We start from the raw sequence: 14777 nt of genomic DNA, 5'->3' as shown, positions 1-14777 counted from the left end.
CGTCAGAACCAGGAACAGAATCAAAATCTCCCATGTCTCAGTCCAGTGCTTTAACCACAAGACTATCCTTACCACAAGACCATCCTTTCCTCCCTATTTAGAAGAGGAGTAAGAAAAATGATAATCTCCACCAGTTTGTCTACACTGCAAAGAACAACTTGTGGCACTGAGTCTCAGAGCGCAGGTCAATTGACTTGGGCTTCTGGGGCTCAAGCTGGAGGGTTAAAAATAGCGGTGTAGATGTACCCTTAGAGATTATCAGTTTTCTTACTCCTACAGTAGATAGAGAGGAAAGGATGGTCTGTGTAAATCCACCATTTACTCTAGTTGAAATGTGCAAGTGACCAGTAGCCCATGCTACAGAGGAAGGCAAAAAGCTCTCATGGTCTTGCCTGAGCATTTCGGCAAGACCCACCAGCCAGGCACCTAGGAAACAACTCTCTGTAGTAACTCAAAGCCTTCTCAATGTAGTGACCCATCACTGACCATTGGGGATATTTATTACTAGCAGTTTCAGATCAGCTATATATCTTTGTAGGCAGTCTCCTCATACCATCCCCTCCATAAGCTTATCAAGCTCAGTCTTGAGGCCTGTTAATTTTTTTTCCCCCACTGCTCCCCTTGGAAGGCTGTTCCAAACTTCACTCCTCTCGTGGTTAGAAACCTTCATCTAATTTCAAGCCTAAACTTGCTGATGGTCAGTTTATGTCCAGGTGTTCTTGTGTCAACATTGGTGCTTAACTTAAATAAATCCTCTCCCGCCCTGTTATTTATCCCTCTGATACATGTATAGAGAGCAATCATATCTCCAGTCAGCCTTCTTTTGGTTAGGCTAAACAAGACAAGCTCCTTGTGTCTCCTCTCATAAGGTGAGTTTTCCATTTCTCTGATTATCCTAGTAGCCCTTTTCTGCTCCCGCATCAGTTTGAATTTATCGTTCTTAAACATGGAAGATCAGAATTGTACACAGTATTCTAAATGAGATCTCACCGATGCCTTGTCTAATGGTACTAACGCTTCTCTGTCTCTACTGGAAATACCTTGCCTGATGCATCCCAGGAACATATTTTCTTTTTTCATGGCCACATCACACTGATGGCTCAGTCATCCCGTGATCAACCAGTACACCAAGGTCTTTCTCCTCCTCTGTTGCTTCCAACTGATAAGTCCCCAGCTTTTAGCAAAAATTCTTGCTGTTAGTCCTTAAGTGCATGACTTTGAAGTTTGCACTATTAAATATCATCCCATTTCTATTACTCCAGTTTTCAAGGTCATCTAAATCTTCTTGTATGATATTCCAGACCTCCTCCATATTGCCAATATCTCCCAACTTTGCATCATCCACTAATTTTATTAGCACACTCCCACTTTTTTTGCAGAGGTAATTAATAAAAATGTTAAATAAGATTGGTCCTTAGATGGATCCCTGAGGAACTCCACTAGTTTCCTTCCTCCAGCCTGACAGTTCAGCTTTCAGTATGACTCACTATAGTCTCCTCTTTAACCTGTTCCTTATCCAATTTTCAGTTGGATTAACCCCCATCTTGTCCAATTTAACTAATAATTTCCCATGTGGGACTGTATCGAATGCCTTACTGAAATCCTTGTAGAATAAATCTACTGCATGTCTTTTGTCTAAAAAATCAGCTATCAGTGGGTATCTCTACTCTGCAATGGAAGCCCAAGGTTTGAACTCAGGCTCAAGCCTAACCCCCCTTCTGTCCACACACAAATCATACTAAATCAGGGTTTAGACCCAGGATCCCAGGACCTAGACCCAGGACCTCATGGGGGCAGAGGGTCTGAGCCTGAGTCAATCTGGGACCCAGGGTTCACACCTTACTGCTTTGCAGGGGAGCCCTGCTGGACTTGTGTTCTGTGAGTCTACCAAAAGTATTCCACAATCCTACAGGCCGAATTTCTTTGTCCTCTAAGCAGTAAATTTTGGTGCTCAGACAAGTTTTCATACGCTGCACCATGAATGAAGGACTAGATTGGCCATATTTTTGAAAAGCACTAGGAAGTCTGGGATATGGGTGGTTGAAGTCGGGCCTATATGATTCCATGTAGAAACTGGAGCCCCAGATTGGGACTCAGGGTTCAACAATTCCTAATCTAGGTTAAACTCAAACTCTAGGTTAACAAACCCAGGGGCTTATAACACAAGTTCTGCTAACAGTGTAGTCATACCAAGGAAGTGTTTTTTTAAGCAAACTGATCATTAAAATTCACAATAAGCGAAATTATTTAATTACAAGTGGAATTTTTTGTGTTAATTAATAGACATCTGACCTGAGACAGCACTGATAACATTTTAGTGGCTGGTTTACTTTAAATGGTTAGACTCACCAGTAATGGGTTTGTTGCAGGCTGCACACTTCTTTGCATAAAGCTTTCTGAAGCAGTCTAGGCAGTATGGATGATCATCTTTGGAAATGAACTTTTGCCCTGACAGCTGCTTCTTACATCCAGCACACAGAAAGCATTCTTTGTGCCATGACTGGTCGTGATATGTCACTCCACCAGTAGTTATCATCTCATGCAGCAACAAAAAGCAAATAAACAAAGAAATGAAAGCATGGACAACAATCTATAGCAATCAGTTGCAACACCAAAATGCTTCATTATTTCCACAATTCAGATAACATTTAGCTCTAGTCTAAACTAGGAATTCCCAAGGTGTGTGGTATTATTTAAAATAAATCCTCATTTCTTTTCTCTCTGCCATATATATATATAGAGAGAGAGAGAGAGAGAGTCTCAATTGTTTTCAGTTTGGTTTTTAATCTTCACTGGGCCTGACTGATATGAACATGCAGCTGCATAAGTCATTCATGTTGGTTCCATGGCAGGTACTTATATGGGCCCCAATTGCAGTAGTACCTGTGCACTTCTCCATTTCTAGTGCATTTATTATCACAACACCGTATGATGTAGGAGAGAGCTGTTATCCCCATTTTACACAGACACTAAGTGACTTGTCCAAGGCCACACAAGAAATCTGTGAAACAGCGGCAACAGAATCCAGGTTCTCCAACTCCCAGGTTAGTACCATGACTGCTGGACCATCCCTTTTCTATTTAGAATATTTAGATATCCCCTTCAGGGCAGGGGATATCTCCAAAGATGGAGGTGGAGGATATAGTAGGCCAGGGGAGGCTGAGCCTCCCCAAACAGCCAGGCTGCGGCCTCACCTACGCTCCGCCCCGAGGCCCTGCTCCCATATTCCACTCTTCCCCTGTGATCCCGCTCATGCTGCTCCTCTTTCTGGCCTTGGTCAGCCTCCCCCCTGAAGCCAGTGAGAGCTAGGGTGGGTGTGCTGGCAGGTGGGCTAGTGCTTGGGGCGAGGCCGTGGGGTGGACCGGTTGGCAGCCTGGGGCAGCTGGGTGGGCTCAGGATAGCTGGGGCCAGCTGGCTGGTGGGCCGGTGCTGGGGCGGGCCACCCAGTGGCCCTGGGAGGGCAGGCAGGCCAGAGCTTGGGCCAGCCGGTGGACCAGGGTGGGTTGGCCGGTGGCCTGGAATGGGCAATAGGCTGAGACTCAGGGCGGCTGAGGCAGGGCTCCTCCAGCCATGGTGGGGGGCTTGGGTATCCAGCAGGGGAGGAGGGGAGTAAGAGATGGGGCTGGGGGTAGCCTCCCCGAAGGGGCGGGGGGGGGGTTCATGGACCTCCCATGTCTCTAGGAGTATGTCTACACTGCAGCTGGGAAGGGTGATGCCCAGCCCAGGTAGACAGACTTGCATGAGCTCTGCTCAAGCTAGGTTGCTAAAGATAGCAATGTGGAAACTGTGGCATGGGTGCAGCAGCTTGTGCTAGTCGCCCAGATCCAAGCCTGTCTAAGCTCCCATGGGTAGACTGAACCAGTACCTGTGCTCCGAAGTCCTCACTACTATTTGTAGCATACAAGCTCAAGCAGAGCTACTGCAAGTCTATCTACATTGGCTGGGAATCAAACCTCCTAGATGCAGTGCAGACACACCTTAACTTGGGTTAGTATGGTACTTAAACAATGGGGCTACTTCTTGATTGGGAGCTCTAGGTGCTACTGTAAGACCAATAATTAACCGCAGCAGAAGCAATGAAGACCCTAGCTTTGGATGGTATGAGAATTCTGTTCATTACAGGCTCATTTTCAACCCCTCAGCAGCTCTTAAGCGACTTCTTAAAACATTTTCCAAAATATTTTATCTTGACTAAGTAAGAAATAGGCAGAATAAGTAAACCTTATAGTAAAATGTTCTTATACTCTTTAGCAGAGCAAAGCACACAGTGTGAACTTCCATTCTGCTACACCAGTTATCCTCCTATCTCTAATGTGAAACTATCAACTTTATCAACTATTAAGATTAACTCCCTGGTGCCGTCCTGTGAAAAGGTCACTTGTATGCCATGTGGCTGTGCTCTGCATTTCCTGCTGTTTCATGTAGGTTCAGACTGGAAACCTCTAGGTATGTATAATGTATGTCATTTACAGAGGTTATTTTAACCTTATAGTTTTTGTAATAAAACTCTGCCTATAGTGTCCTACTGTGCATATGTTTTAAAATTGGTCTACCTTGTCCAGAACTGCATTAAAAAGAGTGTAGTGGCACCTTATAGTGTTCTAGCTCTTCCCTTTGGTTATGTTTGGTTAATTACCTTCTTGCAGGAGTAGCAGTGGTGAGCAAACTGCTTCTCAAAACATGGCACACAATAATTCTCATTGTCTTTGGTAATCAAAGGGTTTGTTCCTAATGGTTGCCGGCAGTACTGACAAACAAAACAGGTTTCATGCCAGCAACTTCCTTTAAATTCCATTTTACGAGACCCTGAAAAACAAAACACACATCAGTCCCGCTGAAGTGATCATCTTGCAGAAGGACAGCTCTTCCCACCCAGCCCCCATCCAGCTGAACTTGCAAAAACTGAGATTTTAGATTTTTTTCGAGTTTCAAAATATTTTAGGATAGGTTCTTCTGTGACACACTGTATTAATTCCCAAAAGGTTTTCTCTTGTCAGTCATCCCAGTGCCCTTCTATCCTGTGCTCAAGCAGCACACTTGATCGAGCACTTCACTTTCACAAACTGGGGATTAATTTACTTAGATATTTTCGCACGCCCATGAATTTCTCCTACTTTTGAGGTCTTTTCACTTACAAATTTCCTCCAACTTTCTTATGTCAGGTCAAACTCCTTTGCTAATGAATACAAGTCCTGCATAAGTAATCTCATTCAATCCAGGCTGGCATTCGTTTCTCTTCAAATTCATTTTAACTTCTTTGGCATGATGCAGAAAATGACAGTCTCTTAGTGTTGCTGATCATTTTCACCACAGATCACTAATAATGTTTCCACCCTATACAGATTGTCAAAGGTTCAGGACATGATGGTCTGGTACATCTCAGGTGCTGAGGCAATCCCCAAAGGAAGCTGCCTATATAACTATCTATCAAAGGAGATTTGAAAGCTCAGAGTTTTGCACTTTGTTGAGTCAGATCTGCCAAAACTCTTGCTTTTGAGCCCTTGATTACCATTGTCCCCCATGCCCAATTCATCTACAAAGTCATAACCCATACACACCCATGTACTATAGTGATTCTTTCAGTGACTCCACATTGCAATTTTCCCCTTCTCCTCTGGCAGTGCCTCAGTGCTCAGAGATCAGGGACCTCTAATTGTCCCCCATTGTAGGGGAGGAATAGACATGCTCCAACAGCAGGCGATGCTGCAGGGAGGAGAGTGCCCACATTTTGGATGGGGGAGAAACTGCTGAGTCAGTTTTGCTTTAACATCATTGGATTGGAGTTTCCCCTGAGCACTTAGCACTCACCAGAGTGGGTAAGAGAACAGGTCTTGCTGACCCTGCCTATTGGGGCTTATCATCCTGAAGTTAGTAATCAGAAAAATAAGAGATGTTAATGGTACACAAGGGAGAAACAGGAAAGCTTGTCACCCTGCCAGTGTAATTTAACTTTTCTCTACTATTCCCAAATGGAGCAGAGACTGATAACACTCATGCCATTTTTTATGCCAAACTATAGGGCAGTTTGTAGTGTAGAGAAATAAGCAATAATAAAGGACAATTGTGATAAGACCACTAAAGTCAGCCCTGGTCTACACCTAAAATGTAACTTAACATAGCTACAGCACTTAGGAGGTGTAAAAATTACATACCCCTGAGAGATGTAGCTATGCCAACCTACCCACTGGTGTACACATGACTAGGTTGATGGAAGACTGCATCTGTCAGTGGGGCTACTGCTGCTCAGGGAGGTGGAGTTAGTACATAAGAATGGTCACATTGAGTCAGACCAAAGGTCCATCCAGCCCAGTATCCTGTCTGCCAACAGTAGCCAATGCCAGGTGCTCCAGAGCGAGTGAACCTAACACGTAATGATCAAGTAATCTCTCTCACCATCCATCTCCACCCTCTGACAAACAGAGGCTAGGGACACCATTCCTTACCCATCCTGGCTAATAGCCATTAATGGACTTAACCTCCATGAATTTATCCAGTTCTCTTTTAAACCCTGTTATAGTTGTAGCCTTCACAACTCCTCAGGTAAGGAGTTCCACGGGTTGACTGTGTGCTGTGTGAAGAATTTCCTTGTATTTGTTTTAAACTTGCTGCCCATTAATTTCATTTGGTGGCCCCTAGTTCTTATATTATGGGAACAAGTAAATAACTTTTCCTTATTCACTTTCTCCACACCACATTTTATAGACCTCTATCATATCTCCCCTTAGTCTCCTCTTTTCCAAGCTGAAAAGTCCTAGCCTCTTTAACCCTTCCTCATTTGGGACCTGTTCCAAACCCCTAATCATTTTAGTTACCCTTCTCTGAACCTTTTCTAATGCCAGTATATCTTTTTTGAGATGAGCAGACCACATCTGTATGCAGTATTCAAGATGGATTTATATAAGGGCAATAAGATATTCTCCGTCTTATTCTCTATCCCTTTTTGAATGATTCTTAACATCCTATTTGCTTTTTTGACTGCTGCTGCACACTGCGTGGACGTCTTCATAGAAATATCCACAGTGACTCCAAGATCTCTTTCCTGATTAGTTGTAGCTAAATTAGCCCCCATCATATTGTATGTATAGTTGAGGTTATTTTTTCCAATGTGCATTACTTTACATTTATCCACATTAAATTTTATTTGCCATTTTGTTGCCCAATCACTTAGTTTTGTGAGATCTTTTTGAAGTTCTTCACAGTCTGCTTTGGTTTTAACTATCTTGAGCAGTTTAGTATCATCTGCAGACCTTGCCACCTCACTGTTTACCCTTTTCTCCAGATCATTTATAAATCAGTTGAATAGGATTGGTCCTAGGACTGACCCTTGGGGAACACCACTAGTTACCCCTCTCCATTCTGAGAATTTACCATTTATTCCTAACCTTTGTTCCCTGTCTTTTAACCAGTTTTCAATCCATGAAAGGATTGAGAACAGAATCAACAGAAAAAATTCCTCCTGTCTCTGTCATGTGTGCCTACACTATAGGGTCATAGCACCACAGCACTGTAACTACATTATAGTACAGACAAGTCTTTAGACATCACCCTAATCATTTATTTATACTGGTGTAGTTAAAGTGGTATAACACCCCTGTACAGATGCGATTATGCTGGCATAAAATGTGATTATATTTGAGTATGCCTACACTAGGGAGACTATACTGGTAACTACATCACTGTAGCAATGTCAATACAACCCTGAAGTGTAGATGTAGCCTACACTAATGGATGGGTTTTTTCTGTCACTGTAAGGCCATGTCTACACTAGTGAGCTTATAGCAGTACAGCTGTACCGATGCAGCTGTGCAACTGTAAGATCGCTCATGTAGCTGCTGTATGCTGATAGGAGAGAGCTCTCCCATAGACATAATAAATCCACCTAAAAGATTGTTGGTAAATATGTTGGCGGGGGAAGCTCTCCTGCCAACATATAACTGTGCACACGAGCACTTATGCCAGTGAAACTTATGTCGCTTGTGGGGGGGGGGGAGGTGCTTTTTCACCAACATAAGTTATAGTGTAGACATAGCCTAAGAACATCACCTTCTCGAATGATAATAGCTTGGTTAACAGAAGCGTTCGGTCAACCAGTCTACACTGGGGCTTAGCTTTGCCTAGTATGTTGGTCATGGGTGTGGATTTTGTTCACCTCTGACCGATGTAGATATTCCTAATTAACTTTTTAACCAGTAAAAAACAAACAAAAAATCAAATCCCTAACCAAAAGAGCTATACCAGTGCAAAAACTGTGTGTAGACCAGGTCTAAGTATTTTGGAACCAAGGTCTCCTGAAAAATTAGCCAACCCTCCTTTCCCATTGGGCTCTCTTAATGTTTGCCAGATCCTATTTGTTAATGCCCTAGACCAGTGTTTCTCAAGGACCAGTCCCTGAGATTTCCCTGACACAGTTTTGGAAGGGAGTGAGCTGTGTCTGGTATCAAAAAGGTTGAGACACACTGCCTTAGACAAACCAGTTCATCTTGCCACATATGGGCTGCCATTGTCTCTTCAGTTGCATGGTATTTTCAGGGAATCTCCCACTATTGAGTTAGCATTGAATCTGCCCAGATGATGCAGAAACAGCACCATGGTAAATCCTGAACAGAGCTGGTTGAAAAAAACAAAGTGGTTTAGTGACAAATTTTAGAAATTCCAAAATGGTTTAAGTTTTGCAGGGTTCAAAATAAGACTAATTTCCTGTGTAGTTTTTTATGATTTTTTCCCCCCTCTAAAGCTGCAATCATTTTTGAAACTGGTTTTCAGTAAAAAAGCTAAACTAAACTAAACCCAGTGTTTGGTAGATGAAAAATGTTGATAATTTTAAGACATTTAATCTGATATAAATTCAAGTTAAAACTAATCATAGAAAACATCTCGAAACTTTTCTTTAATTTTTTTTTCATCTTTGAAGAAGCCATTTTTCAACAACAAAAATTTCCATGCAAAAAAACCCTGTAACCAGGTCTGATCCCTGAAGGTCTAGATGACACTGTGGAAAAACACAGATAGTAGCGTTCCCTACGCTCATACTAGCACTCCCACTGTAGCAAGTCTAATTGTAATTTTCCTGAAAATTGCCAGTGTAGGCAAAGTCAATGCGTCTATGTGGGCAAATCTGATTCTGTTTCAAGACTGTAATATTATTCCTTGTGGGGTGTAATATAATTACACATGCAATGTTAGATCACAGAAGATGAGCATGTATCTGCCTTCCTCCACCCCACTGACTGACAGAAGGATTAAATGAGGGGAGATAGTCCCCTGCATGCTGTTCTGAAAGCCAAGAAATTATACTTTGCAGCTTAACTATTCAAGTGCTTGCATTTAATTAAAAGTGCAATATAACCATTTCATAGAGGTAGTGAAGAGTCCTTGTTATCTTACCAGGCATAATGACCTTCTGACAGTGGAAGCACTTTGATGAATACTCATTAGAATAACACTGAGTACACAGCAAGAGCTCATCCTTGGCAGCAAAAGGCTTTTCCACCAAAGAGTGATTGCATTTGGCACACTTGAAGCACGCTTCATGCCAGTGACGGCCTTTATAGGCGAGATCCTTTGAGAGAGAAAATACATGTTAATGGAAAACATTTGTTTACCCCCACAGCCCCACTTTTTTTTTTTAAAAGCTAAACAAAAACCAGTTGGAGAGTGACTGGACCAGTGGCTTGTGCCACTGCCTGGAGGGTAATTGTCAAAGATGACAAAATCTATCCAGAGTGGAAAGACTCTCAGGATATTTTGTAGCTCCCTTTTATTGGCCACAAAGAGCTGTTTTGGTTCAGGCTATAGTTGATACTCCATATCCCCACAGTTGAGAACTATTTTTTGTTTAATGTAAAGGATGACTTTGTATTTTAAAGGCAACCTTCCCGGGAAACAAATGGGTTTCATCCCTTTAATAAACACCACCAGACTTTTTTTTTCTTGAATGGTCTCCACATGAAAAACTCACTACTACTACTACTACTCTTGTTTTTCTTCTTGGAAGAGTCTATGGAAAACTGAAGAACTGAAAGGGTTATGGCCTCACAGATGGCAAGCAAGTGAAACCTGTTTAACTGTGGGAGGAAGGAGTGATTTTTACTCAGACTATTAAACCCTTTGCATTTGTTTGTTTTTTGTTAACACCCGTTTAACTCAATCACCCTCTAAAAAGCTGGAAGGAAAGATTTTCTTTTAATAATTCAACATGCGTAAGCACTGAGAAAGCTAAGAAGATACATACAAGGGTTTCCCTTTGTTTCTTTAAAATCAAGGAAGATATGGCTTAGCACTCTTGACATTTCTAAGGTTAAAAAAAAACAAGCAGAAAAAACAAACAGCTAAACAGCAACAAGTGCCTATAAAACAAAAACTGTTGTCAAAGAGTAGCCTGAGGGGGAAAAAAAAAAAGAAAAAAAAAGGGAGAGAAGAAGGAGGCAGAGAGCTGGCCCCTTAATTCTGTGAGGAACAACCAACTGTCAGCCTAAGGGGGCAATTTTTTTAGTTGACTGTTGTACCTTCTTCATTTCACTCCTGTTATATTTTCATCTTGGCTTTTCCTGTCTCTCGGGCCTGCTCTATGCCTAAAACTTAGGCCAACTTAACTATGTAGCTTTTGATCATCTTTAAGTTTTTTGGTTCATTTGAATATGAAATTCAAAGTGAAGTGCAGGGTTGTGAGACAGAGCCAAAGAAAAAAGCTGACAGATGCCAGCTAACTGCATCTACTTGGGATCTCACAGTTCTAATTAAAAGTTCTAGAAGGGGCCCAGATTCAAGGAAAGCAAAGTCCAGAAAGCTAAAGTTTGTTCTGTCTGATTGCGTCTATCATGGAGATTTCCTTTATGAGACAAGCCAGGCATTGTGAGATAAATAAGAAATTAAGCTGTCATACTTCAAATAAGATATTTTAATCAAAATATGCCCTCTAAAGGCATCTTGTTTACAAAAACAGACAGCATTATATAAAAATGATAATTATTGGTGCCTTCCAGCCGAACTCCTGTGTGTTGACTAAACATTTGCAATAGAAGTGATTTATAGACAAAGTGAAGTTGTTTTTCACTTGACATCTCTCGGAAGTATTTATTTTAAAGTTTCCTGCGATCTTATCTATTGAATTACAGGGACAGCAAGAGAGGGTAGCGTGGGGAGAGAGTGAGAGATTGCAACTACTGAGAGCGCTAGAGTGAAAAGTAAATTTAAACAAGCCAAGATATCTCTCTACAATTTCCAAGCCTTTCTGCCACAACAGGAACAACACTCACAACAAGCAAACACACAACCCCAGAGTCTTTATACCCACTCAAAAGGGAGAAGAGCCAGAGACTCTAGGAGGTCCACTAGGGACTTTAGTATTGCTAATTGATTTTATATGGAAAGCACTCAGGTCCTACAATAAAGGACAGAGGTATAAAACCCTAAAATTGTTAAGTAAGGTAATACTTCATCAGAAGTTGATGATACTACAAAATATTGTGGAACTGAATTAAGTAGTTCTACAGCTTACTGGGTGGACCCTCTCCCCTCCCCAGTCCCATCCACCAAACGGTGCAGTCTTTATGCAGGAAACTAAGTGGCAGTGAGGGATGGAATCCACTTATTAATATGGAGGTAGACCATAGATCATTATTACACTACAGAGTCTATTCAAGGCTTCTCCACCACTGCATCCACATAAGTGTAGGTCCTCTGGTCCCTGCCCCCAACGCTTCTTTCTGAAGTGGCATATGTTGAGTCAGCATAGAACCCCCCTCCCTGGTGTGCAGGGATGCCGAGGCTCCATCTCCCTTTTGTACAACCACTAAGTCCAGGTCTCCCACACCTGTGCAAGGATTCTGAAGGCTTCTGTGGCACAGAGAGCCTTGGGCGGAACCCACCCCCAAAGAGGCAGATTTCATGCTCTGTGATTTAACAATCTCAATAAATACAGAAAAATGAAGTAAATGCTTACCTTGGCATCACATTCAATGGGCTTCTTGCATTCTTCACAGGAGTTAGCAAATAGGCCATCATAACATGTAACACAGTAAGAATTCTCTTCTCTGAATGCATACCTCCTGCCAAGAAGGGATTCCATGCAGTAATGGCAGTGATTACTGGCCATATTTTGGTTCTTCAGCGGTTCTGAGAGAAAGGAAAAATAATAAATAACATGAATGAAACAGTTCAGGACCAAACAATCTCATTCTGGGAAATAATAATGCATAGTGGTGCAGTGTAGAGCAGCGATTGCCCCAGTTACTTGCAATGGTTGGGATTCCTAATGTTGGAAGCATCTGGCAACAAAATGGCAGTATTTAGCAATGCATAATATTCAGGAAGTGGTTGTCTTCATAACTCGAAACAAGAAGATTGCCTCAGTTTAGTTGTTTAGTATTTATACTGATAATCCTGGTGCCTGAAATCTGTTCCCTCTGTCATTAGTGTCAAAACAGATCAGGCAAGATGAGTGGAAATAAATCAATTTAAATTTCTTACCCTACTCCTCTCTTTACTCCTAAAAGAGAACTATTTTTGCAGTAAATGAATAAACCTTACCATTTGCATCAGTGGCATTACAGTCATAAAAGAAAATTGAGCAGACACAAAAAGGTGGAACACACTCCTACATATTGAATGTAATTTGGGATGTCAACATTACATTGGAAAATCAATCATAAATTTGAAAGTAAGTTTATCCCCACACTAGCCATAGTCAGAGGATTTAATTAAGAAGAAAACAAGTGGAACATAAAGACACAAAGCCTCATACAGAAAGTAACTAGGTTTGTGAGGTCCACCCCCAACCACCAAACCATATTGGAGAAAATGTTTTTATGTCGTGCATTATAAGGAGTAGATTATCCAGAAAATTCACACAATGTGGACAAAAGCTATTCTCTGAAATCAAACTGACTGTGTAGATAATAGAGCAAAGAGAAAGTAGGTTTGTGCCACGAGTTTTCAGACATCCACTGCCCAACATCAGCATGTCCCCAATTTCCTTGGCAGTTCCTTTCTTTCTGCAATGTGTCTTCCTTTTGGAAAACCCAGTGTCCACCTTGAGCAGATAGAAGATGGACAAGGAACTCCAGGTTAGCTGGCCTGCTCTGTAAAGATTATCTCTGTAATACTAAAATCAGTTACTGCGCAGGGAGATTTGAGCAGCCTTCTTCCCTTGGATATCCTAAGAGAAAAGAGAGAGGGGGATAAACCAGATATAACCAACATAAACCCTGAATCAAACCAAGTTTCTTTCTGTTGTTGTGGGAAGAGAATAGGTCTTCTGTTTTTCTTACATGCATCTGTATTGCCAAGTTCCACCCAGAACATGACTTGGACGTGCCCGAATACTGTGAGAAAACTCATATTTCCATGTCAACCAGTTGCAGGAAATACCATAAATCTTCTGAGAGCCCAATCTCATGCACTTTTCTTCCCTCAGTTTTACAAGCCAAAGAGGGTTTGAATAAGCATAGAAGCTTTGGTGTCTGAAACTTTGAACCTTTGGAGGATTGTGGGGAAGGAGTCTTATTTCAGTCTTGTTATTGCTAGTTGGATCAGCAATACTTTGCTAATATTGGGTCATGGTTCCTGGGAATGAGGGAAAGAGACTCCAAAAAGTTCACAGTGAAGCAAAACTCAGACATCTGCTGGACTCGTTGAATTGCAATTTGATTAGTTCATGAGTAAGGGCCATTTTGCTGTTAATGTCAACAATCATAAAGAGTTACAGCAGATTTAAGAAAACTAGGTCTCAAAGTATTTACATCTCATTGACTTCAGGCAGCCAAAACTGAGCTCTTGCACCAGTGAAGTGAGGAATAAGTTACAGCTCAGATGAACAAAATGCAAAAGGTGAAAGTAACAAAGAAAAGAATAAAAAGATATACCATTTGAGGAAGCAGTTAACATTAGAACTGGATCTATTCTATTCTGTGGTGCTCACTCCTATACTCTCTCATGCAACCACTGTGCAGCTCCGATACGCACTACAGCTTTAAAGAAGTGCTATTGCTTTTTTTTCTCCTTTCTTGAGGACTGATAGACATAATCCAAAGCAATATTTTAAACTTCAAGAAAGCATAACTAACGTCTATCCCCATTAGTAAACTCAAAGTCAAGGACTCTGTTTTTATTCTGTTCCCCAGGGGTTGTGTCATGATTGTGAAGAAGGGGCAGGGATGGAATGCTTATTTTAGACTAAAAATAATGGCTCCTTCATTTGGCACAAGCTGTGGAAAACTTGTTGTCCCTGCAAACTGAAAACATTTTTAGCTGAATTGATGTACTATTTTTCTAACCGCACTAAATCATTGCACTAGCCAGGACAGCGTGCAGTAAAAAAGTCAAATAGTCTATAACTCAAATCAGTGGGAATCAAGTGCTTCCTTAATAATATTACAGATTGATTTTATGTCCTGTTCTTGGATTATAATAGAACAGGAGTCTGAAGCTGGTCCACATACTTGGGTCCCATCAACATCCTCTTTGAGCACAGCAAGCAATAGCTCAACTGTAAAGACTGCCATGTGGCAATTTTTTAAGACGTATCCTCTGCTTTTGCATGTAGTGCAGCCTGTTATCCTAACACTACTATAGCAAACATAAATTTGGGGAAGTGGGAACGATTTGTAGATAATGGAGGGAGTTTATTTATTACCACCTCTGGACATGGGTCAAAGAATGCATCAATACAGATTCACTCAAAACTGATCTCAACTTACATTCCCCTCCAACCAAACATGAAATATGTTGAGCTCTTTGCCATGAATGTGATCCAAACATATGAAATATAGACAGTACTC

At 41.5% G+C, this 14777-nt stretch overlaps 1 protein-coding gene across 2 annotated transcripts in view; it reads right to left on the bottom strand.

Moving 5' to 3' along the window:
• FHL5 (four and a half LIM domains 5) overlaps nt 1-14777 on the bottom strand; it is a 37220-nt gene that overhangs the window by 3137 nt on the left and 19306 nt on the right. For both annotated transcript variants that reach the window (XM_030555972.1, XM_030555971.1), the window contains 4 exons: nt 11942-12114; nt 9385-9559; nt 4637-4806; nt 2350-2536 (listed from right to left, as the gene is read on the bottom strand). In XM_030555972.1, coding sequence (XP_030411832.1) covers nt 2350-2536; nt 4637-4806; nt 9385-9559; nt 11942-12094 — 685 coding nt within the window. In that variant the 5' untranslated portion in view covers nt 12095-12114. The remainder of the gene's footprint in view (nt 1-2349; nt 2537-4636; nt 4807-9384; nt 9560-11941; nt 12115-14777) is intronic.

The sequence above is a fragment of the Gopherus evgoodei genome, chromosome 3 (genome assembly GCF_007399415.2).
Source record: "Gopherus evgoodei ecotype Sinaloan lineage chromosome 3, rGopEvg1_v1.p, whole genome shotgun sequence".
In the NCBI taxonomy this organism is placed as follows: domain Eukaryota; kingdom Metazoa; phylum Chordata; order Testudines; family Testudinidae; genus Gopherus; species Gopherus evgoodei.
Note: the sequence above shows the minus strand (reverse complement) of the source record. Positions and strands in the feature narration are given on the sequence as shown.